Genomic DNA, 27,055 nt, shown 5'->3' on the forward strand with positions numbered 1-27,055 from the left:
AAAACATGCACACAAAATAACTTTTTTAAAATAAAAAATAATTTGTTATAAATATATACAACAAAATTTATCATAAAAATAGCGAGTGACACTGGGTGTCTTCTGGGGATCAGGCATTATCTAAACACCTTACTCACTAGCTCAGCAACATCTGAAGAAGCAGGTACAGTAACCTTCCTACCTGAATGGAGACTACACACTTTGTTTATAAGGAAAATGGGCATTCAGGGGAGGTCATTTCCCAGAGTGTCTCTGTTTGTATGAGCTATAACAAAATGCTCCAGAGTGGATTTAATAAACAACAGAAACATGCTTCTCACAGTTCCAAAGGCTGGAAGTCCAGATCTAAGCACTGGAAACAATATTGTTTAATGGGAGCCTACTCCCAGGTCTGTTTTCCAAGAGCACAAACTATTCCATTCTAGTGGGTTCTACCCTTGTGATCCAACCACCTCTGAGGAGGTCCCACTCCAAATACTGTGGGGATCTCAAGACGTCAAAACGTTTTGAATGTTAAGGGTACACAAACACTCAGATGAATGTTCATAGCTAGGATGTGCTCAGTTTAAGCTGTGTGTGTTGAGCATGCTCAATTTAAGGTTATATTTCAAGAAAGAAAGATGATAGACACATTTCTGGTCCTGCTAAGTTCATGGTCATAGCACATATGTCCAGAAAAGAAAGATGGTGGACAGGAATGTTTGGAGGCATGCTCAGTCCAGTATTAGAGCAAGTCAAGTTCACTCTAGGTTGCTTAGAAGAATAAGCTGGAGTGCTTGGCTGATCTTGCCTCAGTCTCTGTAAGGTTTTCTGTACTCTAAGATGAAACAAAAAGAAAAGACAGCCCAGGGATGCTTAATGCAGACATTTTTCTCCCAAAGGTGCCCACCTGCCTTGCTCAGCAGTTAATGGTATTTGTCTGGCTATTTGTAATGTTACAGTTTCATTGAAAATGGGATGTGTTCGGATAAGGCCGGTCGATACAGTAGGTGTAAACAGATAGCTCAGGAGCATGGATTCAAACTCAAAGACATGCATGTCACACACACAGCCCTACAGAGAGACTGCTCAGGCCTGGTCAGAGTGTGACCTGGAAAATACACACTCAGGGTGAAAGTTCACAGAAGTCATTGGATTTTGCTACTCCTGCAATAATTTAATACTGTCTACAGTTTTCCCACCATGAAGTCCCTGACTTTTCCAATTTTCTCATGTACGACTAAATTATGCTCAGCTTTGTAGCTTCCTCCATCTTTTTTTTTTAAATTACACTGAAAAGGTAATGGAAATATAAGCATTTTAGAAGTTTTATTTGTTTGTTTTCCTTGGGAAGAAAATTTAGAGATCTGGATTTGAACATGGAACTTCCAGTTCTTAAAAAAAATCTCCCCGACTTTGTTTTGGGTGTGAATGGCTGGATTGCACCCCTATGTAATATGGGCTAGTTTTTTTCCTGCAGAAACCAACAACCATCTGAGGTCAGTGCTTAAAGCAATCAAATACTGCTTCTTGCCAATGCCACTTGCCAATGTAAGTCATCAGGATTTCTGCTCCTGGAATGTTGCAGGGATCCAGGCTGAGGGAGACTTTATCTTAACCTCACACTTTTAGTATGGCTACAGTAGACAGAGAGACCATGAGATTCTCATATTGACACTTAAGCCTTTTTTAGCAGAACTGACACAAGCCAGCTGGGCTCACATTTCTCTGGTCAACCACAGTAACAACAGGTCACTTCTAATGAAACTGAGGAGCTATAGTCCTTGCATGGATTGAGAGGAGAATTGGAATACTTAAGAGTGTCTCCCATGACCACCATGACTTGCTTGTTTGTTTGTTTTTCCAGTTTTTCATAATCTTAAAAAATTTTTCATACAGTTTATTTTGATCATATTTTCCCATCTGTAACTCTTCCCAGATCCTTCCCACCTCCCTACCAACCCAGCTTTATGCTCTGAGCAGCTTTATGCTCTCCCTCTCTCTCTCTCTCTCTCTCTCTCTCTCTCTCTCTCTCTCTCTCTCTCTCTCCTCTCCCTCTCCCTCTCCCTCTCCCCCTCTCCCTCTCCCTCTCCCTCCCTCCCTCCCTCCCTCCCTCCCTCCCTCCCTCTCTCTCTCTCTCTCTCTCTCTCTCTCTCTCTCACTCTCTCTCTCTCTCTCTCCCCCAAATGAAAACAAAACATGACAAGAAGACAAGAAAAAATTAGCTGTGGGAGAGAGAATGAAACAAAATGAAATAAAAGGCCCATGAAAAGCATAGAGTCCATTTTATGTTGGCCAACAGCTCCCGAGGATGAGGCCTGCCCTGGAGTGTGGTGGATATACCCGGTGATACTCCAGTGGAGAAAACTGATTTCCCTTTCCCAGCAGGTACCAATCGCACATAGCTTCTTGGTTAGGGGTGGGACTGCGTCCCTTTCCCCTTCTCCATGCTGGGACTTTGTCTGGTTTGACCCTGTGTGGGACTTCCGTGTGCTGCCACAGTCTCTGTGAGCTCCTGTGTGCATCTGTCCTGTTTGTATCTTGGTGACACTATTTCCTTGGAGTCATCCAGCATCCCTGGCGCTTACTCATTCAACATTTCTACCTCCTGTTCTGCACAGATGGATCCCGGAGCCTTGAGAGGAGGGGTTTGGTGAAGACATTTCATGTAGGATTGAGTGTTCCAAAGTCTCTCATTCATTGCACATTGTCCAGTTATGGATCTCTGTTCATTTCCATGCAAGAGGAATCTCCGATGAAAGTCCAGTGAGACAGTGATGTCATTAGGAGTCATTTTATGTTCCTTTAGCAGAATAATAGTCGTAGGATTTCCCCCAGGGCCCATGACCAATAGTCTTAGGTTCTTGGCCATTGCAGCATTTCCAGACATGGGTTCCATCTCATGGAGCAGGCTTTAATTCACTCTAAAACACCTGGCTGATGACTCGCATAACCTTTGTGCCACAGTTGCACCCGTGTATCTGGCAGACAGGTTGCTGTTGTGGGTCCCCGGGGTTGTAGCTGTGTGCTATTGACGATTACTTCTTTTTCTCCAGTAGTGTACAGAATACCTTCCAGGACCACGAACACTATCTGTAGGCATAAAGCTTCTAGTTAGGCACCAGCTCAGTTTCAGATTTTCTCTCAAGATCCAGTTTTCAGAGGTATCAAGCAAGAAGTTCATTCAAAAAATGGTTTGGTTCTTGAAGGATTAAATTTGATTTATCTGGAAAAATTCACATTTTGCTTAATTTGGATTAATGGCGCTTATTTAAACTCCAGTCGCCTGAACTTTGCAATAGTCTTTGCCGAAGTTCTGTTTATAAATGAATATGTCTTCCAAAAACCACTGCTCATATATTTAAATCTGTGTTTATGTTATCCTGTGTCTTGCAACTTTTAACTTGTCCCATTAACTGTGCTATAAGATAAGAATCTTGTCTTATTGATTTATGCTTTTATGCTTGGCATTAGAGAAAAGGATAATTTAATTGATGTTAATATGCCTGATGGGTTTATCAGTTAGTAGCTTATGAATCACTGTAATTAGGGATCTTGACATTAGGAGATGTCACAGAAGTTGAAAACACTTCAGATAATGTTTTAGGAGTTGCTTATTGTTCTCTGTGGAGGATCTAGCAAGCCTGTGTTCAGTCTGCTTCAATTTCAAGGTCAGCTCTGCCTTGCACTTGATGAATCACAGGGCAATCAGACCTTTTCAAATATCATTTTTCTGTGATGTTTTCACATGCTTTGTTTGGCTGTAAGATTTGGATGAATTTTAACTTTAAAAAAAAATTAGGAAGCAAATACAAGTGCTGGGGAGGGATTCGATTGCCCAAGATTTTGCGAGGCCCCAAACACTCTTCAAAATAAGCCCATCCTAGCTTTTCAGCACACGCCCTTCCTGGATGAGCAGAGAGAGGGTGACTCTCATCCTCATGAAATGCAAAGCGCTCAGGGACAGCGACATGTGAGGACAGAGCTTGGCCCAGGAAGATGGTGTCTATAATTTCATGGCGGAATTATTTCCCATGGGGAAAGTTTCACGAACACAGTTACTCACTGGTCCGGTCCCAACCATGCAAGCGTGTTTCCAGAATCAATCACCCTTAAGCGGTTCCACATGTGCTTGTAAATATTCATATAAAGTCCTCTGTAACCGGGATCCTCGTTGTCTTTCTGCTGAGAGCAAAGGTGCATGAAGGTGTGGTGGCACACTGATGGGGTTCTGCTTTTGAGCAGTGGTTCTCAACCTGTGGGTCTCGACCCCTTGGGAGGCTCGCATCTCAAATATCCTGCGTATCAGATTTTTACATCACCGTTCGCAACAGTAGCAAAATTACAGTTATGAAGTAGCAATGAAATAATTGTATGGCTGGGGGTCAGCACACCGTGAGGATCTGTATTAAAGGGCTGCAGCATTAGGAAGGTTGAGAACCCCGGCTTAGAACTATCACTGATGCTGCGTGCTGTCTGTTTCATGGGGACAAGTCATTCAGCTTCAGCCATGTCCCATGGCTCCTTATTTGTAAGACGGAGATAAAAGGTCTCACAGATAGAAGGTCACGAGATTGTTGCAGAGAAGACCTTGAGGGAGCAGGGGCAGCATTTGTGGCACCATGCCAGACATATGGTGAGCCTACAGTCAGACTCAGCCCCCTGTTACAGGGCTGTGGGTGAAGCGACTGCCACGTAAGCACACGGACCTGAGTTTGGATCCTTAGAACTTACATAAAGCTGGATTCGGCTGCTTGGATCTATAATCTCAGCTCTGAGGAGGCAGGAATAGGAGGATTCCTGGGAGTTCATGGGCCAGCTAAGGAAGGCAAGAGCCAACACCCAATGTTGTCCTCTGGCTGTCACATCTGTCCCCTGGTGTGTGTGCTCCTGGACTCATACAGTGACATACATGCACACACACAAATTAAAAAAAAAAATTGGATATTGCCAATATTGTCTTTAAAGTCATCAGGATGGAAAGGCTACAAAGGTTATTTAATCCAGCTGCTCACCTAATAATTTAATACCCACTGCAGTTTTCCCACCAGGGAGTCCAGCATTGAGACTTTCTCCCATGGAGGTAAATAATGCCGAAGGCTGTAGCTTTCACTGTTTGTGATTACACAGAGCCAGTGTAGACCCTTCCCTCCCGACATCCTGGGGTGAGACTGAAAACATCTCAAAGCCCAGCTATTCCCTCATTGCCCTGGAACGCTTCCTGTCTTGCTCTGAAGCTTTCATTCCGTCTTTCTCCTTCCCTTCAACACCAACGTTTTGGAAAGCCTCGCCTATAGATGTGGTTTGAACTCCCTCCAGTTCCGCTTTTCCCTTCAGCACCTGGAGTACAGCGTGATTTGACGTCTCTGCCAGCTGTGGCATACCAGCTCCTGGAGTCCAAGATGAACAAGGAAGAGAAACAGTCAGACTGACCCCCTTTCAGAACTCTCTAGAATCGCCCCATCACTGTACCGCTCCTAGCAAAACATTTATCCTTTAACCCTTGCTAGACCATTTGCGAAACACACATTGGCATCCTTATCTCTGCTTTACTGTTGAGGAAAATGAGACTCTGAGAGTCTAAATCGCCCAGCATCCTGTATTTGGAAAGATGTGGTGGGTGAGTCAGGGTTTGTCATGGCCGTCTGTCTCCAAAGTCCCCGCACTTCAATGCCAGGCCTATGTATAAAGTTGAGTGACTGTGGGAAGTAGAGATAAACTACTAGACTGGTTAATATCACTGGACACACTTTATGCAAAAGTCCTATTTGTGAAAATGAAAAGAAATATGAAACACACAACCCTTCTCCTGTAAGGAGGATGTCAATCTAACACACCCCACAGGCATAGTAACACACCAAACTGAAAGATAACAGTCAAGCATGGTTCATCTGGGACATAGCTCCTAGCTTTTCTCTTTAAGATCATTTGTGGACATGTGGATATAGTTATATGGAGGTGGCAACATAGGTATAAGAGCAGCTGGTGAGAAAGAAATGGAGACGCAACTGTACAGATGTAGGATTGATCTGGATTTCTTCGTGTTGAAGCAGATGTACAGAGATGCCGTGGGCCTCAGGCCATAGACATCAGGTGCAAGAAATGAGAGTCTGGGGAAAAGGTAGGGTTGGAGAGAAAGGAGGGGTAGGAAGGGGAGCTGGGGATGTAGCCCAGTTGATACAGTGCTTGCCCAGCATCAGAGCTTGGTGCTCAGCACTGCCTGAACCAGATGTGCTGAAGCAGGCCTGCACTGTCAGCACTGCCTAAACCAGATGTGCTGAAGCAGGCCTGCACTGTCAGTACTGTATGAACCAGATGTGCTGAAGCAGGCCTACACTGTCAGCACTGTATGAACCAGATGTGCTGAAGCAGGCCTGCACTGTCAGCACTGTATGAACCAGATGTGCTGAAGCAGGCCTGCACTGTCAGCACTGCCTGAACCAGATGTGCTGAAGCAGGCCTGCACTGTCAGCACTGTATGAACCAGATGTGCTGAAGCAGGCCTGCACTGTAAGCACTGTATGAACCAGATGTGCTGAAGCAGGCCTGCACTGTCAGTACTGTATGAACCAGATGTGCTGAAGCAGGCCTGCACTGTCAGTACTGTATGAACCAGATGTGCTGAAGCAGGCCTACACTGTCAGCACTGTATGAACCAGATGTGCTGAAGCAGGCCTGCACTGTCAGTACTGTATGAACCAGATGTGCTGAAGCAGGCCTGCACTGTCAGCACTGCCTGAACCAGATGTGCTGAAGCAGACCTGCACTGTCAGCACTGCCTGAACCAGATGTGCTGAAGCAGGCCTACACTGTCAGTACTGCCTGAACCAGATGTGCTGAAGCAGGCCTACACTGTCAGCACTGCCTGAACCAGATGTGCTGAAGCAGGCCTACACTGTCAGCACTGCCTGAACCAGATGTGCTGAAGCAGGCCTACACTGTCAGCACTGTATGAACCAGATGTGCTGAAGCAGGCCTGCACTGTAAGCACTGCCTGAACCAGATGTGCTGAAGCAGGCCTGCACTGTCAGCCCTTGGGCGGTGGAGGCTGAAGGACCGGGTACTCATTGTCATCCTCAGCTACACAGCCAATTCAAGGCCACTATCTCAAGGGAAGGCGAGGGGGTCAGAGAGAAAAGGGGACAAGAAATGTCTCTTATAGGCACACAGATATCTGAAATATGACTAAAGGAGAGCAAGGTGCAGAGAGACAGCTGCAACCACGGGTGGGCCTTGTGTAAGGGTCACATAAATGATCTCAGACTCAAGACATCCCATCAGTGACATTTACAAGACAGTGTCCGCATAAAGACAGCCAGCCTAGAAGCTGAGGCAAGGTAACTCCCTAAGTGACGCCGTGCCCCTCTTTCCCACACAGGTCGTGGGCTGTGACAGGCAGCTGGGAAGTACGGCCAAGGAAGACAACTGCGGAGTCTGTGCAGGGGACGGCTCCACCTGCAGGCTGGTGCGGGGCCAGGCCAAGGTGCACCTGGCTCCGGAGAAAAGTAAGTTTGGAAAGCCAGTTCTGTGTTCCCTTCCTACCAGAACAGGCATTCCTAATGCTGACCTTGTCTGGACGGAATTGACTTCGGCTACTCTTCAGAAGTCAAATTGCTTTCTTTTTAAAAATCATTATTTTTCAATTTTCTGTTTTAAAAGGGCACATAAAATCCATTTCTACCAACTCTTTAAAGGTTCCCCAATTTTTCGAGCTATCGTCATTACAAAATTTTGATGTTTTAAAAATATTTGGTAGTCAATTATTAAATAGCCTAAAATATTTTTTCTGGTAAACTGGGGTCAAATTTTCATTTTATTTGACTTTTTTTGGTTGTTAACGAGACAGAAAATGACGTAATATTTATTTTATTTTTCACTTTTGGTTTTCTAGCGAAGTCATCCATCTGCCTTAGCATTTCTTAACTTTCGATGTTGTAAACTTGGTGTATCAGGAAGGCTAAGCTTTTGTGTGTCACACCTATTTCAAACGTGGTTGTCTGCTTGTTGTGTGGCTTTTATTTTTGCGTGTGTTGAGGAAGCAATGCTTTTGAAGCCGTATTTATTCAGCTGCTTTGTCTTCTCATTTCAGCAGGATTTCTCTTTAATTTTGGGGGTCAAGTGTATGTATTAATGGCCAGCCAGTCAATATTTGCAGCACGCAGCATCTCTGTCCTGGCCACTCAAAACCATTGTCCTATAAAAGCACCCACAAACAAACCAGTGTAGCTATGTGCCAATGGACCTTCATTTAAAATAAATCAGCTGCAGGTTGAAGCTGGCGCTCTGGCAGGACTTGTGACGGTGAAGAAGAGAGAATATCCGTGCAAGTTTTCCCTCACTGCTTCTGTGGTTTTGTTTTCTACCTTTCCATTTTTGAAATGTTTATTTATATTTTATGCATATATGTGCCCGAATGTATGTACGTGTAACACGTGTGTGCCAGAGCCATAGAAGTCAGAGGGAGCATGAGATCCGTTGGAAGTAGGGTTACAAACATTTGTGAGGTGCCATGTGGACCCCGGGAGCTGAACACAGGTCTCCTGCAAGGGCAGCGAGTGATCCTAACCACTGGGCCATTTCTCTAGTGCCCCGTTTTTATTGTTTAGTGTTGTCTATCTTTAAATCTTGTATTCATTTTTGTGTCTGGTTGTTGTATAAAGTTGGGATCTTACTTATTCCTTGGCTAAGGAGGGCGGGAATGGAAGGGGGTGGAAGAGAAAGAGAAAAAGAAGGGGTACAAGAAGCAGGGAGGACAGGAGGGGGGATAGGACAGGAAGCAGGGAGGAAAGGAAGCAGGGGGGACAGGAAGTGGGGGGGAGGAAGCAGGGGGAAGTGAAGTAGGGGGGGACAGGAAGCATGGAGGACAAGAAGCAGGGGGACAGGAAGCAGGGGGGATGGGAAGCAAGGGGGAGGGGGAGCAGGGAGGACAAGAATTAGGGAGGACAGGTGGACAAAATCTTCCAAGAGGAAATATGAATTCCATGTGTGGTATAACACTGGAGAAAAACTTGCCATTTTACTTGTCGGATTTTTCGTGTGTGTGTGTGTGTGTGTGTGTGTGTGTGTGTGTGCTGTGTGTGTGTGTGTGTGTTTTCGTTTTCGTTTTTGTTTTTGAAACAGGGTCTGGCCATGCAGCCCAGGCTGGCCCTTTGGAAACCTCCTGAGTGCTAGAATTCTAGGCATGCTCCATCACACCAAACAAGCAGGGTGTCATTGTGGTCCTGCTCATCTGCTACTCCAGGCTGAGTGTCCATTGAGAAGTAGATGAGACAGTGGTGTTCAGGAGTCAACCACACAAGCTGTCATCAGCGTGGTTTATATCTTGCGTCAGATGGAGTCATCAAAACAATTTAGACAGTGGAGTGACTTGGGAGAACTCAGATCACCTTCAAGGACAACCTGGAAGCAGGGAGTTTGAATAGGAAAGTCCTTTTAAACCCAAGAACCTTCGTATGAAGGAGTGTGGCAGGAGATGGTGAGGATGCGATGCTTGGAAAGATATTGAGGAGGAGGAATTCCAGGATCAGAGTTTGAAGTTCTTTGAGTAAATGCTACAGTAAGAGACACAGGACAAAGCATCATTTTCATCTCAGGCAGTTTGTTATGTTCACCTGCTCTTCTTCTGAGATTAGGCATCCTTGGAAAGGAGGCATCTATTGAGGGTAAGAGCCCATCTCCCTGGGTTTTCCTTCTCTTGAGAATCTTGGCTCTCTGGATATTCCACCCCTTTGCACCCTTCTGATGTTTTCCAACAGCTGTTGAGTGTGTTTCGTTTGTGGCTGGAGGGTGGTTAGAAACATGCCAGCCCATCATGGGACTCGGTTGTGAATGTCCACCCAAAGAGAGCACGTGGAACATGAAAAAGCCATGGATTGCACCTGGGGAACTCCAACATTTAATCAGAGAAGAGGAATGGGTGGTGTACACAGAACTTAGCAAGAGTCACAGAAGCCACAGGAATGGGTCATCTCAAGGAAGTCTAATGCTCTTGTGAAGACGGCTGGAATCCAGGATTGCCGCCCCTCCCCCATTCTGGCAGTTTGAAGATGATCTGTAGTATTCACTAGAGTGAACTTCAGATACACAAGCTTGACCTCAGTGAGCTGATGAGGGAAGAGAAGATGAGAACGGGTAGAGGGGTTTCCCAAGGGAAGGAGGGGATAAATTCAAGGCACAGCTGGAGAACATGATGGAAAAATGACATGTGTTCCATGCTCTTGGCTCTGATCTGCTCTTCACTAGGTGAAAGAGTTGGTTACTGAGAATAAGGACAGTGAGATGTATGCACTAGGGGGAAAGGAGATGGAACTCACTAATGATAGTAAAAAGATACAGGGATCATGATGAGAGCCCAGTAAGGCTGGGAAGTGTGAATTGATGGAGGTTCCATTCTATGGCCTTCATGAAGTAGGTGACTGACAGCCGGTGTGCCAACAGAAGTGCACATGTTCCAAATCTCATGAAACCCAGGTTAGAAACTGCAGAGGTATATGTGTCCTCTGAGAAGAAGTCTGGACTGGTGGCCAAGGCTGGGCAGCTGCTCTCTCCTGCTCTGTGATGTCTTCTAGGACTCCAGCTCTTCTCTCTCCACATCCTGTGATTATGACTTTGTCTTCATGGCTACAGAATTGAATGGTTAGACATCACATCCACCTCTCAGATAAAGAGAGCTGGTAGTAGAGACTTGCTTTCAATTCTGTGTCCTTTACTCAGAAAGAGAAGTCATCCCTTAGGACTTCTTTGCCACTGACCAGAACTGTAGCATGTGACACTCTTGCTTTTGAAAGGATAGGAACCAGGCACTAAGCATCCCACCCATCATTATCACTGGTACCAAGACAACATAATACTTTAGGATTATCCAAGTTCTCTTCAGATGTATGATGTCATTTCACTAGGTCTCTTACATTCCAGCTTTGAGGTTGTCGAAACCCATTAAAGACAAGGGATGTTAAGAAATGTCTCACAAAATGAATTCTAGAAAATAGGTTAAGGGAGGTTTTTAAGAGAGCTGCTGACTGATGTTTGGGAAGGATCACACAAGAATGGACTGGAGGAGAAAGCAGAAGGGGAGGAAGGACCCAGATCAGGCAGTTCAAAGAGACGGGCTGTGCCGTGAAGGGTTGACTTAGCGCGGCTCCTGGGTGGGGGCGCTAACACAATGGGCGGTTCGGCTCGGTGGGCTGGGAGCACCTAGAGTGGGGGCTGGCCCTTAAAGGTTTGGAAATCCACCAGAGAAGACTCCATTTCTAGCACAGTCCAAAAGAAATTAGACACCAAGGACATTCGAATGGAACCAGAAGCCAGTGGAACTGTGTCCTGAAACCATTTGTCTGGTTGTTATTTTGTAGAAAGTGTGGACAAGCCGGGCGGTGGTGGCGCACGCCTTTAATCCCAGCACTCGGGAGGCAGAGCCAGGTGGATCTCTGTGAGTTCGAGGCCAGCCTGGGCTACCAAGTGAGTTCCAGGAAAAGGCGCAAAGCTACACAGAGAAACCCTGTCTCGAAAAACCAAAAAAAAAAAAAAAAAAGAAAAGAAAGTGTGGACAAAAGGTACTAAAATGGGAAGGGACCTGGAGGGAGTGTGGTGTTAGATGTAGATGCCTGCCTGCCTACGCATCATTCTTTGTACGTGTGTGCAGTGGGTGTACATATTCCTGTGTACCTCCAACTATGTGCACGTGTGTGTGGAGGCCAGAGGATATCATCAAGTGTCTTCCTTGACTGTTTTTAGTGTTTGAGAGGGGGTCTCTCAGTGAACCTGGGTCTCACCAGTTCATCTAGGCTGGCCGGCCAATGGCCCCCAGGATGTGCCTATCTGTATCTCCGAAGTGCTGAGAATACTGGCGTGGGCCACTATGCCCGGTCTGGGTTCTGGGCATCTGAACTAGGGTTCTCATACTTGTGTGGCAAACATTTCACTGACTGAGCCAGCTCCACAGTCCCCATTTTCTCACTGTTGATGAGGTCCTCCCTCTCCTCTCCCCTTCTCTCCCTCTAGGTCTAGATCTCCCTGCCTCTCCCTCCATCCTTTCTTTCCTCTCTCCCTCTTGTCCTCCTTCCTGCCTTTGCTCACTTCTTTCTCTCCCCTCTCCTCTCATCGACCGTCAGCTTTCAGGGTATATATCCTTACAAGAATCTGTTGAAATCGTTTACTGCTTAAGGAGAAACAAAGGTACAAAGTTGGGTGGGTATGAGTGGGTGGGCCTGGGAGGAGTTGGCAGAGGGGTGAATATGATCAAAATATAATGTATGAAATTCCCAAAGAACTAAGGAAAAGTTCTCTTCAAAGTGTTTTCTCTCCAGGAAAATCTGTGTGGACGTATAAGCCCCAAATTTGTCATTCTGGTTTTTCTTTTCTTCTCTGTTTCCTTTTGTTTGTGTATGTGATGTGTGTGTACTTGGACATGTGTGTGCAGGCACAGACACCCACCTGGGTCGGTGTATGCTGAAGCCAGGGGTGGAATTCAAAAGTCCTGCCTCCTCCTCCCCTTCCTTGTTCTCTTGTGACAGGGTCTCTCACTGAACATGGAGCTTGCCATTTTGCTGCCAGACTGGCTGGCCCGCAAGCCCTGGAGATCTTCCTGCCCACCAAGGATGCCGCTAGTTAAGAATCCCAAAAGGATCAAATGTTTTTGTTCAATTTCTGTGCAAAAAGGAGAGCCGGAGTGCTCAGGCAGACCCTTCGCACCAAGGAATGAGTGATGTGGTGAATGCTGGCATTTCATTCACTTGGAAGCCCATGTGCCAAGGCTAAGGCTAAAGGTAGCGTGCTTATGTGAAAGTATGGTGCTTCCTGGTCTTGACTCTTTCTCTTGGTGGCCCCATCCTGTCTGCCGTGGCTCTGAAACTGGCCAGCTGAAGCCAGTTTGGCTGGGAGTTCCCTAGGCCATATGGAAGCACTTCCCTTAATCACACTTTGTGTGAAAGAAATGAGGGAAATGAAGCCATGGCTCCCCTGAGCGGCATCCCTGAGGCCTACAGGGTCCACGGAGCTTCTAAGCCCATGGCTTGCCAAGCAATCATTCCTGCCTTCTTCCCGGGGACTCTTCTTGAGTCAAGACATGGCTAGGAGAGGCTGTTGGCAAAAGCTCGCACTGGATAAAGTGCAGAAGGCTGCACACAGGATATCAGTTCCATCGCGCAGCAAGGCAGACACAAGGTGTAAGAGCCTGGAGCCAAAGCCTTCGCTATGAGAAAAATCAGAAACGAATCCAGATACAACACACCAATTTCCTGTTCGGAGTCAGGCGGGGACTGAACTAACAACCGTCATAAATAGATTTACTTGTTGGAAAAGAAGCTGGAAGCCACTCAAGTTCCAAAGGAGAAAACTCTGGTGGTCTTTAGTATAAAACAATAATTAAGTAAAATGTTTTAAAGGATGAGGTTGGAGAGAAGGCTCAGTGGTTAAGAACACTTGCTGCTCTTGCAGAAGACCTGAGTTTGGTTCCCAGCACCCCCATCTGGAAGCTCACAACTGTTTGTACATCCAGATCCAGGGGATCCAAAGCCCTGGTCTGGCTTCTGAGGTGGACACACACACACACACACACACACACACACACACACGAAATAATATAAAATCAACCTTAAAAATCGAAATGAATAATATTTTATTTGACTAATAAGTCTATACGTGTGGGGTACAATGGAATTCATGGCTTTTGCTTGTTTGTTTTTAAATAATGGGTTATTTTTACATTTTAAAAAAGTATTTTATGTGTATGGGGTGTTTTGACTGCATGCATGTCTGGGCACCACAGACATGCAGTTTACACAGAGGTCAGAAAAGGGCGTCAGATCCCCTGGAACTGAAGTTACAGACCGCTGTGAGCTGCCATGTGGGTGCTGGAAATGGAACCCGGATCCTCAAGAAGAGCAGCCAGTGCTCTTAACCACTGAGTCATCTCTCCAGTTCCCAGTCCAACGTTTTGAGGTATGTATATATTGTGGAATAAGCCAGGGTAGTTCCCATAAGAACTGCAACAGAGAAGCTAACACAGAGATCCGAGTCTTGACACACACTTGGGGACTTCCGTGTTTGCCCCCTAATTCAGTCTCATCCCCATGAGGACACAATGAGGAAGGAAAGAGCCCAGCTTGTCTACTCCGGGCTCTTCATCCATTTTGACAAGCGTTATCTGAGTTTATTGATACTGTGGCACCCAAAGCCAGACGGGAACGCCAATTCATCATTTAAGTCTGGACATGGTGATGCTAACCATGCCCTCGGCATCCTGATGCTCACATCCCAGGCTGGGTGGGCCACTAGGCTGTCTCACAGTGTAATGCATGTGAGTTTTCCTCACCACACACTGCTCGTTGCTACTTTAATGGGCACTTCTGAAGGTAGCCTACAAATTCAACATGATCCACGGGAGGGAAGACTGAACCTGAGAAAAAGGATTTGCTAGCAGATGAACAGATTGGTTTTCATTCTTCCCCCTTCTCATCACCGTTCTGCCTCCCCATTCATCTTTCTGTGGCAAGATTCTGTCAATAATACTCTGATACTGGCTTGTTAAAGAAGAGTCGAACTGCCGGGCGGTGGTGGCGCACGCCTTTAATCCCAGCACTCGGGAGGCAGAGGCAGGCAGATCTTTGTGAGTTCGAGGCCAACCTGGTCTACAGAGTGAGTTCCAGGAAAGGCTCAAAGCTACACAGAGAAACCCTGTCTGGAAAAACCAAAAAAAAAAAAAAAAAAAGAAAAGAAAGAAAAAAAAAAGAAGAGTCGAACAAAAGTTGTTGCTACTTTTTAAAAAATTAGTGTGTGTGTGTGTGTGTGTGTGTGTGTGTGTGTGTGTGTGTTGCCTGCTTGCATGTATGTGTGTACCAATGTGTGTACCATGTGTGTGCCTAGTGCCTGGGGAGGCGGTGGTCTGAAGAGGGCATTGGATCTCCTGGAACTAGAATTATGGATGGTTGTGAGCCACCATGTGGGTGCAGGGAACCGAATCCGAGCTCTGTGCAAAAAGCAACAGTGTTCTTTAGGATTGAACTGTCTCTCCAGCCCCCCGACCCTGTCCCGCTCCCCGACATTGCTGTTTTTAATGGGATGGCTCCTTCCACTCCTAGAGCCTAACATGTGACAGAAACCTGCTTGGACCTAGCAATCCCAAGTCGGTTCTCGCCTGGCTCACTTGCGTGTTTCTGTGTATCCTCCGGCTTCCCATGGACAGAAAGAAGAGAAAAGTGGCATGTGGAGCTTGTTGAGAAGGGTTCTCCTGCCATTTGCCTCTCCAATATTAAGTTGCCATCACACTGCTCTGGAAGATTCTAGAATGCCAAGGGCCATTTCTACCTTGGTGCATTCTCTCTTGCACCAACCCATTCATGTCCTGGACTATGCTTCTTCTGGTTCTTAGCTTGGCTCTCTGGTTCTCACTCTTTGGGTCGAGCTGCATCCCGGTCAGGCCTTCAGACAATTTGCCAGAAGCCAGCCCTTCTCTTTTGTTTAGTTCCTGCTTAGCCTTTGTGGCAGGAAGCACTGGCTTTCTTTTGTGTTTAACTTGCATCTCACACTAGTAAGACTTTGCAAGAGTCAGCATCACGTGTGTTACGATGTCCATTTTATTCCTAATGCTGGGCCAGTATCAAGCACCCCTCGGAGCGGGGCTCAATTAACACGGAACTAATGAGTGTGTACACTGAGCCAGGCGTGGTTCTGCTTCCTGCTATGATTTCAGTGGTGCTGGATGGTGTTGTGCAACAGGCTTCGCCTAGATGCCAAAGAGCGTTGTAATAACCTCAGCTTGGCTGCCAACAGGCAAGATGCTTCACTGGCTGGGGCTTGGTTCTTTCATCTGCGCTAACACTCTGTGTTAGCGCAGAGGAGTTCTGAGAGGTCTTCTAGGGCTGGAATTCTTAAAAATATAACTGTAGCTTATTCCTTGTTTTTAAGAATAGATTTGGGATGGAATAGGGGTTGGAGAAAGGAGACTTCAAATATTATATGAAATAGTTTTCCAAAATTTTAATGAAAAGGTTTCATATAGATGGCTTAAGGAGCCTGGGGAAGTTTCTATGCCCCACCAAAGTGAGTCGCTGTGAAGTTGCCCCTCTATCCGGAAATCTCCTCGGTTCCTTCTGCACTCATGCAGTCCACTGTCTATACCTGTGAGCTAGGCCTTTTGTTCGTATACTGAACTCCCTTGTTGGTGTGTGACTCCTCCAGTCCCCTTCACACGTAGTCCAACCCCTGGCCCCGGGTGCGTTCTCAGAGAGGGGATGTTGTCCTGACCTGAACAGATGTGAAGAGTCCACTTGGACCAACAATCCCGCAGCAGCAATTCTCAAAGGCACCAAGGGAAATGAAACCCCCTCAATTCCCAGCGTCACCCAGGAGGCGTGACATCTGCCATGTGCTGGGTCTAATTAGTACTACTAGTTGTCAGGCTGCTGCTGCAGCAGCAGCAGCTGCTGGTGTCTCCCTCCGCTGGTTGCATGTTTATTTTGTGCTGGGCACAATGGGTTTTTCTTTTTTCCCCTGAATGTTCTGATTTGCTGCTCTCAGGTGTAGATGACCATCACGCCTTTCCAGTTGACAAATGGAGAAATTATCTCAATGGAATTGAGTACCTTGTTTTAGGTCTCACAAATCATGAGTAGCTAGAACGGTTTGGCTTCAGCTCTGTGTGCTCAGACACTCTCCCAAACTATCCTGAAAGGACATCTGAGTGAGCACGAGGTGAAACACACCCGAGATTTAGAGCTGCGGGGCTGGAACAGAAATGGAAGCAGAGATGGGTATGGCCGCCTCAACCAACCTGCCCCTATTTCTCCCGGGGGGAGCCCAGCTTCGTGAGTCCTTACCCAGCATGCAAATCATGCCGGCACAGTTTGTCCCTTCTTAGACTCCTCAGCTCTGCCCTACAATTTTACAGTTTCATGGGGGTGACTCAGGGGACCAGGTACACCACCAGACTTCCCAGGTGATTGTTAACGCACCTCTGGCTAACACTTCTGCTTTTCAGCCCCGTTTTCACCACTCAAGACAACTGATGCGCGTTTATTCTTGCCAGACTCTTCATTTCTTCAATGCCACATTCAGGCAGAAAAGAAGAGGCACAGCAGGATTTTGTGGAACATCTGAGTTTTTTAGTAGATGTCACGTATCACGGCCTCCCCCAACACCTCCCACCACTGCTCCCCCACTCCCTGACCCCGCCCCCAGTCCTGGCTTACTGCCTGCTGTTCAGGTTGCCATGGAGGTAAGCATCAACTCACATTTAACTAGCTAGACACACTGCTGGTTGCCTCACCCTTGTGAGGTACAGGCATTTTAAGCCAGTAAATAAATATGTCTTCAGGTTCAGAGCCCACTGGCACAGAGGCCAGATACTCAGCAATGCTTGCCCTTCGGCTCAGGGGCGGCGGCCAGAGGCTGTGTGGCTCCAGGCAGGGTACCGAGGAATCCATTTCCGGCTTGCGGCTGGTTGCTCTCACGGAATCAAATCCTTGCTGTATCCCTCTCCCCTTTGATGCTCTCGGCTTCTTACTATTCCTTTTCCTGCATTAGCTCCTTGGCTCACTTCATCTCTCCCTCTCCATTCATGGAAAGGAGCCTGGAAACCTCCCCGCAGGCAGCTTTAAAATACGGGTGCCCACATGCTGACTCTCGGGTACAGCACAGCCAGCCTCAGCACCACAGAGAGAGCGCGCCAAACTCAACACAGATTCCATCACTGGAGTTCTGAAAAGCTGTCTGCCTCTGCTCTTCACAGTGTGACAGAGAGTGCCACCTTTAGTCTAAGCCATGCCAGATGGTGTGGTCGTGTGGGGTCAGTACAGTACCAAGCACCATGTTCTTTCAGATGACAAACACTTTCATACCTGTTAGTGCTTTGTAAAGGCAAGCATATTGTTTGCAGTTTTATGGGGTCTAACTATTATGAACACCAGTATCTATTCAGATATCATTCTTCCTGAAAAAAGAAACTCGTGTATTCCTTTGAATGGTATGTATGTTGTGTTTGTGTGTGGGAGCCATGTGCATGTATGTGTGCGTGTGTATTTAGGTAATAGAAAGAAAATATAGAAGAGGGGTGTCTCAGGGTTTCTATTGCTGTGATAAAGCACCAGGACCAAAAGCCACTTATGGAGGATGGAGTGTATTTCATTTTAACAATTATTAAGTCATACTTCATCACTGAGGAAAGTCAGACTCAAGGCAGGAACCTGGAAGCAGGAGCTGATACAGAGGGCGTGGAGGAATGCTCCTCGCTTGCTTTCTGGATCTGCTTTCTAAAATGACTCAGGACCACCTGCTCTAGGATGGCACCACCCACAGTGATCTGGCCCCTCCCACACCAATCATTAATAAAGAAAATGCTCCACAGACTTGCCTACAGGCTATCTTGCAGAGGCATTTTCTCCATTAAGAGTCCCTCTTGCCAGATGTCTAGGTCTATGCCAAGGTTGACAAGACCAGCCAGCACCCGGTTAAAGAAAAGTAACATGAAAACACTTGAACAAAAGAGCACTTAGCAAAAACAAGTCCAACCAACAGAAAAGATCTCTCTCTCTCACACATACAGATACAGTTACATACACACAGAGATACAGTTACACACACACACACACACATACACACACACACACACACACACTCCAGGTATAGGAAAGTGGAGATGTTGCTAACATGAGGGTCCTTGGAATACCTTTCCCTTGTGTTATCTTGGAATATTTATTAAAACATGAAATAATAAAGATATATATGTTGACATAGTTCCAGTAGGACTTACTAGTGAAAATAAGTGATTTGATATAGATTACAGTGTGGGGGGAGCTGCAGTTGATGCTTATTGAATCCTTAATATTATGAAGACAATATTTTTCCTATATATCTTTTTTTTTTTTTGCAACAAAGTCTCATGTATCTGAGAATGATTTACACTCCTGACCCTCTCGCCTCCAAAATGCTGGGGTTATAAGTGTGCACCACCACACCCAGGTCTGTTTCCTGTGTCTCTTGTGACTTAGCAAAGCCATGATCCACAACAGGAAACTAGAGACTGAAAAAAAATAAGAGGGAGCAGCTGGGTTTGAGAATCGTGTGTGTGTGTGTGTGTGTGTGTGTGTGTGTGTGTGTGTGTGTGTGTGTAAACCAGTGGCTGCAAACTCAATCTTAAGTCTGTGTAGTGACTGTAAAATCGAAGAGGATGCCATAAGGAACATCCATAGTCAACCCACTGGTACACACCCTAAGCTGGGTTCTCGGAAGAAGAGTTAAGGCTGGAGTTTATGGTCGAAACCCTGGGTCTCCAGTTGAGGAGCGCCATGATGTTGGGCAAAACATTGAAACGTGAACAAATTCAGTGTTCTTTGATGCAGAGATAGATTCCCACTGGAACAAACGTGGCGACTTGTCTGAGTTACTTAGCGTGGCGCCCGGGGCACCGCGCATGCTCAGCCTCCCCCTGCCTCCAGTGCCACCAGGTTCTTTGAGGGACCTTTTGCAAATACTGTCTGGCAGCCTCTCAGAGCAAATGTTCTTACCATTGCACAGGTGGAATTGAGGCAGTGAGGGTAAGCAACTTGCCCTGGGCCGCACGCCAAGTTTAGTCCGAGCTGCTGCTGTCCCAGCCCATGTTGCTGGGCTCCAGAGTCTGGGTTCATAACCTCCCTACATTGCCTCTCTGTATAGTTTGCAGAGTAAAAATGATGCAGATCCCACCTAAAGAATGAGAAGAAAAGCCCTGGAAGATGGAACAGCCATTGGCAGGATCAAGGATATCACAGGACAAATTTCAATGAGAAGGTTCGGGAAGAATTCCAAAATAATCAGTGTCCCGCAGGAACCATTGGCCGCCATCACCACCTCCAAATCTGAGTGTTCCCAGATGTGGGCTTCTTGCCATCGATATGATGGTTTGGAGCACAGAAGAGGCCTCTGGTTGGTGGGACCCACTTCAGCCACTGAATGGTGCCACGATGGGATGGGTAGGATTTGATGGTGCCTCAGCCTTGGTTGGCATCTCCGTCTGGGCACCATGGTGGGGGGTTTCCAGAGACTTCTCTGAGACTGTTCTTGCTTTTCCAATACTAGCCCTTGCTTCAGCCCAACCCAACTCTAGGCTAGCACCAGGCCCGGGGGGGGGGGGGAGGGGGGGTTGCCAGGAGGCCTAGAAGTTGCCCATCCTAACAGGCAGGACAAGGAAACCCTGGGAAACAAAGCAAAATGAACCAGAATGAACAGCTTGTAGGTAAAAAGCAGCAAAAGCAAGTGCTTTATAGCCATGAATGATCTAAAATTTGTGAATCAAGTGCCACCACGTCGTCTGTCCAACTAGCAGTGTATAAACCTCAGTACTATGGTTTGAATCTCAACTGCTCCCCGCCACCCCTCCCAGAGTACACTGTGCTTGGTCACCAGCCTCTGGCTGTAGCTACTGTGAGAGAGAGGCATCTTTAGGAGGTGGCGCCTAGTGGAGGAGGTTAGGAGTTACGTCAACAAATCTGCTTTTTTCTTTTTCCCTCCTTTCTTGAGACAGAATCTCACTGTGTAGTCCGGGCTAGCCTCACACTTGCGGCTGACATGCTGGTTCAGCTCCACTGTTGCTGAGATACAGGCACATACCACATGCCTCGCTCGTGCTGGGCCCTGCTATCAAAAAGGATGCTGGGACCCTGGGATGGTCTCCCGCTCCCGGCTTCCCAGCTGCCAGGAGTTGAGCAGTTTCATTCCACTGTGCACTCAGTACCACGATGTACCCCACCACAGGTCCAAACAACGGGGCTGTGAGCTGGAACCTCCAAATCCAGAAGCCAAAATACAGCTGTTCTGACTCCAGGTATTCCCTACAGAGACAGAAAGCTAACATACGCAGGCCTATATGAAGAAATGTACTTTATGTATGGTCTGTGTATAGAAACCCCTGATTGCGAAGCTAGACCTGATGGCATGGTCCAATAATCCCTGCTGCTCGGGAGGCTGAGGCAGGAAGATTGCAAGTTCTAAGCTAGTCTTGGGTACAGCATGAGTTCAAAGCCAGCCCTGGTAACTTAGTGAGAGCTTGTCTCGGAATCTAAAGAGGAAGACTGGGGATCTAGCTGAGTGGTAGATGAGAGCGCATTTCCCCAAATGCGAAGACCCTCAGTTCAGTTTCCAGGACTGAAAAAGATGTAAATAAATCGAAGAGATAAAAAGTGATTGTATTCTAGGTTCCAAAGAGTATCAGAAAAAAAAAATTCCAATAAAACCCAGAAACCATCAGCAGAGACCTCGCCCTGCAGCTGCTCCAGTCCTCCACGCCCCTCCCGCTGCAGAGGCACAGGCTGCCTTCCTTTCCAAGGCTAATTAATCCCTCCATCTGGGCTCTGGACTCCAGCCCCTCCGTTTCCTCAGAGACCTCACTCCACCCCTCAGGCCCTCTGCTTTATCTCCCCTCCCTTTCCCACCAGGGCTTCCCGGGACCAGGTCTCTCCCATCTTGAAAGTGTAATTTTTAAGATGTGTGTATGCGTATAGGTACACATGTGCATATCAAAATATACGAGTGCATAATTTTATGTTTATATGAAATGTGTTTTCATCATTTATTTCTCTTATGACTCTATCAAGAAAATTCTTTTAAACACACCGGTCTCCATTCCCGCCCAAATCCTTTACTGATCTCTTCTGCCAAGTGTTTGAGAGATTGTTTACGTAGGCTGTCTCTGCTTTTTCACCATTGTTCATTCCACAGAGCAGAGCCTCCGAGACAGCCTGCTCCTCAGCACGGAGAGGCTTTTCTGAAACTCATCAACCATCCCCTTACAGCCCCACCTGAAGGCACTTTAGGTCCTCTAGGCAATACCTGAGGCCTCTGCCTCCCGCCCCCCAATGCTTCAGCCTCACAGGGTTCATACGTGGTCACCCCTCAGAGCCAGACTGTGGCACTCGATACAAGTCACTGAAGACACAGTGCTCAGCATTTGTGATCACATCAAGCCTCCCCTTCTGCCCTGTGTAACCTTGAGTTTGCCCTTGCTATAGGCCCCATGGGGTGTTACGGTACAGCGTCCTCAGCAGCACTGGGGGCTGCCGGACAAGCAGGTCCTCTGGTTCCAACCTGGGACCGGATCACTGAAGGTGAACAGGAACCTGCAGCAGGTTTCCTGGTGATTCATACATAGGATGAAATGGTGTGTGTGTGTGTGTGTGTGTGTGTGTGTGTGTGTGTGTGTGTGTGTGTGAAAGAGAGAGAGAGAGAGAGAGAGAGAGAGAGAGAGAGAGAGAGAGAGAGAGAGAGAGAGAGAGAGAGATGAAAGTAGAAAGGGAACAGAGAGGAAGGGCAAGGTCTTAAGGGAGGAGAGATGGGATGAGAAGGTACATGAGAGCATCCAGTTTTCCCAGAACCATTTCTTTTTTTTTTTTTAAGATTTATTTATTTATTATGTATACAGAAGAGGGTGCCAGATCTCATTACAGATGGTTGTGAGCCACCATGTGGTTACTGGGAATTGAACTCAGGACCTCTGGAAGAGCAGTCGGTGCTCTTAACCTCTGAGCCATCTCTCCAGCCCCCAGAACCATTTCTTGAAGACACTTTTTACCAATGTATATTTTTACCAAACAAACAAACAACATAACCAGGCAGCTGTGTGGGTTTAATTCTGTGTTTTCTTTTCTGTTCCCTTAATCCATGTGTCTGTGTGCTAACTTTTCAATGTGCTGGGCACTGAGACAGACAGACTGGTCCCTGAAGCAAAAGATTCTGGTTTGGAAGAAGCACTTGGATTTCAGGGTGGAATTACTTTCCCTAGAATCTGAAGATGTCAAGCTCTGCAGAAGGGTCCGCTTTTAGGATGCCCCTGCCCCTGCCCTGTTCCAAACCTCTCTGGCTGCCTTTGCAGTCCACTGTGAGGGCACAGTGGGAGGCTCAGGAACCATCCCCTCCACCCCCTGCCCGGAGTAAACTGTCAGGGTACAGCTTGCACGGCTTCACATGACAGTGTGGCAGTGGGGTGACACACTTCTCAAAGATACTACAGCCTACATTTGTAGTGACACTATTCACTCCAACTGATCTGCTACAGTAGCGTTTTTTTTTTTTTTTGTTGTTGTTGTGGTTGTTTTTTACTCAAAGGAAGTTTTTGTTTTGTGTGTTCAAAAATATGTTTTAAAGCTGTTTTCATTATATATAATTTGCTATGTGTTTGTTCATAAAGTCAAGACTGTCCTGGACAAGAAAACAAAAATAGTCAACAGGCAATGTGAGCAATCATAGTCTAAGAAACTACAGGGTGATCACATTGGTGGGTCCTTCTAGGCAGGAGTTGGAAGGGAGGTTGACTCCACCCTCCCCCGCCAGCCCTCCCCCCCCCCCCCCCCCGAGTCAGTACAGGGCACACCCAGACACCAGCTTCTCAGCACAAAGGAGAACTATTACTCCAGAGGGACAGGCGGTGGGGAGGCTTGACAAAGGCAGATAGCAAGCAGGTGTTGGTTTTTAATAATTTATATGTTTATTTTATGTGCACTGGTGTTTTGCCTGCATGTATGTCTGTGTGAGGGTGTCAGATCCCCTGGAACTGGAGCCACAGACAGTTGTGAGCAACCATGTGAGTGGTGGGATTTGAACCCTGGGTTCTCTGGAAGAGCAGCCAGTGCTCTTGACTCCTGAGCCATCTCGCCAGTCCCCAACAGATGTTTCTGCAGGAGTGGGTTTTTAAGGAGAAAAGGGGGAGTCTGCACTAGGGTGAGTTGATAAATGCTGATTGAACGTGTTGGACAAATAAAGGATTTTGATTGTTGGGCCTTGGTGTTTTATCTCCAGAATGCGTCAGTAGCCAAATAAGGGGAAGGACTTTGGGGGAAGCTTAGAGTGTAATCTAACTGTTTTTAGAAAAGGAGAGGGGAAGGGGAAGGACAAAGCCTGTCAGACATGCCAGGTTGCCGAGCTCAGGCCTGCTACAGCCCTTCAAAGGTGAAGTGTTTGAGTATATGCAATATAGATCAACAATGTATAGTATAAAGTTGGCGTGCTTTCACCCACCAATCCCAACCACGTCTGCTATTTAGCAGTTCCCTCTGTCACAGCTGTTTGCTGTGCATGTGTGTCCAACACCTGCATGGTGCATTGTGAGCCTTCCATACAAACAAGTGCTTAGAGAGACATGCCCAATCAGGCCACATAAAGTCTTTCTTCAGCTGCGGAGATGGTTCAGCACTTAAGTGTTTGCCCTTCGAGCAAAAAGAGCAGATCTTGGATCCCCGAACCCCATGTAAGTGTCAGGTTGCTATGGTCACACACCTGTCATTTCATCATCACAAGGCCAGAAGGGGAATCCCCGGAGCAAGCTGGCTAGCAAGCTCTAGGCTTGATTGAGAGACCCTGCCTCAAAGAATAAAGAGCCACCTAGGAAGACTCCAGATGTCAACCTTGAGTCTCCATGTGCCCGTGTACACATGCGGGCGTCGCCACACTTGCAGAGATGGTTATACACATTCACATCACACACACATACATATGGGTAGAGGAAAAAAATGTTCCCACTTTCTTTTATTTACTGAGTTTTAATCTGTTGATTCTCTTAAATTTTTAATATAAGTAGAACTTGCTAACTAATATACTAATAATACAGTAACTAATGTAGCAAATGTAGATCTTGTACGTGGGCTCAATATTGATGCTGCATTTGCACCATAAGCCGCATTTGTCCATTGTTCACCACTTTAGTTGTAGGTACAGAAAGTAAGCTGTCAGCACTGCATGAACCAGATGTGCTGAAGCATATTTTGACTCATGCATGGACCAGTCCTTTCCTTCAGTGTATTTAGTTTTTAAAATCTTTTTGCTCTTTTTGTTTTTTTAATGTGGAAAACATTTTCTATGGTATTGCCTTTTTAAAGTTTTTTTAGTTTTAGTTGTCCCACAGAATGTTCAATGTTCTAGATGTGTCTGATTATTTTCTCTATTGTCATATGCTTTGAAATTCTCTCTCTCTCTCTCTCTCTCTCTCTCTCTCTCTCTCTCTCTCTCTCTCTCTCTCTCTCTCTCTGTGTGTGTGTGTGTGTGTGTGTGTGTGTGTGTGTGTGTGTGTGTGTTATGTTTCCAACAGGCAACCAGGTAGTTGACAGCTTTGTTCTAACCTTCCCTTCACTCTCTGCTTCAGGGTTAACAGATGAGAGCTCAAGACCTTTGCAGGCTTTTCTGGGTAAGCATACATCCCTACATACATATGGCCACCCTATATACATATGGCTGCCCTGCATACATACGACACCCTACATACAATAGCCACCCTACATGCATATGGCCACCCACTCCCAGGAGTATATTGAACATGGTTTTCCAGCTCTTCCACTGAGGGTTTTTGGTAGTTGCCAGTGACCTCATATAGCCTTGGTATTAAACAAAAACTTCTGATTGTTTTGCTCAAACTCCCACGGGGAGGCGAGTCGCACTGGGCAAGCTCACAGGTCAGATTCAGGCGGCTGGGTGAGTGGGGTCTTCCAGGCAACGACCACACAAAGCCAAGTAAGGACCACTGGGAATTGGGCTTTTAAGGAGCTCCAAAGCCATTCCAAGTCTTGCAGGGTCTGGCAAGCTGCTGGCCCTTACTCAGGTTAAGGGCTTTTTAAAAAGGTTACTGTGAGGGTGGAGAACAGGGAAGATAGAAAGAAATAAGTTGATATCCCAGTCTTTGCTGCTCTTACCCTATGTTTTTCTTGAGTAATTACTGCCCAGACCTTTGCGAGTCCTTGGTTAATTTCCAGGGCTTGAAATGCTGTTGACTACAATGTTTGCTCATCGTCTGCTCTGTAGAAGTTCTTACTCCATTGTTTGTTTGTTGCTGTTTTTTTTTATTTTTTATTTTATTTCTTCAAATTAGTTGTCAAATAAGGCTAGGAGTTTCCTTGGGTCTCTTTGGAATCTGTTTTTCTTTTTTTCTTTTAGTTTTTTGAGACAGGGTATCTCTATGTAGCCCTAGATGTCCTGGAACTCACTATGTAGACCAGGCTAGCCTTGAACTCAGAGAAATCCACCTGCCTCTGCCTCTGCCTCCCAAGTGAGTGCTGGGCTTAAAGGCCTGCCCTGCTATGCCTGGCTTTGCTCTTTTCTTCTTTCCTCTTGACGTTTACTTGAAGAAAATTGTCATTTGTCATCTAGTCTCTGTTCTCCATGATGCATTTCAATACCGACTCAACACAGCCGTTGCTCCCTCTGTTTGTGTCCTGTTTGCACGAAATCGGGACTCCCCCTAAAGCCCTGTTCATGTCTGCTGGGGTGAGAGTTCCTTAGCGCTGATGTCTGGAGTTCCTAACGAATCATGTCAGGAAGCTTGCCGTGACTTCTTTCTGGAGGCTCTTTGGTTGCTGGAGATCTGTCATACGACACATTCTGCCTATTCTTCATTTACATGCTCACACACTCCCATAAGAGAGACATCCCTCCATCAACTGTCTGGTTCCCTGCAGTGTGGTTTGTGTGGAAAGGCCTGACACATGCTTTTCTCTGTTTACTGATTTTGGAAACAAAAACTGGTTCCGAGCATGCTCTGCATGTAGCTTACAGTAATTTCCCAGTATCACTTGAACTCACTGCTCTCAATGTATTTTGTGTGACTCGCTCTACTGTCGTCATTAGTTTTATTAATGTTCAGATTGTCTTGTTGTTGCCAACCTGAGGACACTTGGACTTAGCCCCAAGTCCTTTCGCCCCAACTCCAATTTTCTTTTAAGAGATTTCTTGAGTTCTCAAAGTTGCTGTGCCATGATGATATAGTGTTTATTTATTTATTTATTTTATCAAAGTGTGATTGGCTTTCTAAAGAGCCTCATTCTTTGTAGTGGGAAGTGGTGTCTGTAGGCACAGCATGATGCCAAGCATGCTCACTGCTATTGCATTTACTTCTGCTTTGCATGTGTGTATGCCTACACCAGTGCATAACTGTAGCAGTCTTTCTCGGACCTCCAGCCCCCAAATCCTGACATGGAGACTTATTATTAGTTAAGAGTGCTCAGCCTTAGTTTAGGCTTGTTTCTGGCTAGCTTTTTTTAAACTAAAATTAACCTGTTTCTCTTCATCTACATGTTGCCTAGGGCTTTTTACCTTTCCTTCATTCTGTATGTCTTACTTCATGTCTGTC

General features: G+C 46.4%; 1 protein-coding gene across 5 annotated transcripts in view; it reads left to right on the forward strand.

The window, feature by feature from the left end:
• Positions 1 to 27,055, forward strand: part of Adamtsl3 (ADAMTS like 3) — a 287,753-nt gene that overhangs the window by 132,207 nt on the left and 128,491 nt on the right. For all 5 annotated transcript variants that reach the window (XR_013042909.1, XR_013042911.1, XM_076546303.1 and 2 more), the window contains exon 7: positions 7,358 to 7,484. Coding sequence is in view for 3 of the 5 variants with exons in the window: in XM_076546303.1 (XP_076402418.1) it covers positions 7,358 to 7,484 (127 nt within the window). In the remaining 2 variants the exon portion in view is untranslated. The remainder of the gene's footprint in view (positions 1 to 7,357; positions 7,485 to 27,055) is intronic.

This window comes from Peromyscus maniculatus, chromosome 1, assembly GCF_049852395.1.
Source record: "Peromyscus maniculatus bairdii isolate BWxNUB_F1_BW_parent chromosome 1, HU_Pman_BW_mat_3.1, whole genome shotgun sequence".
NCBI classification, from domain to species: Eukaryota; Metazoa; Chordata; class Mammalia; order Rodentia; family Cricetidae; genus Peromyscus; species Peromyscus maniculatus.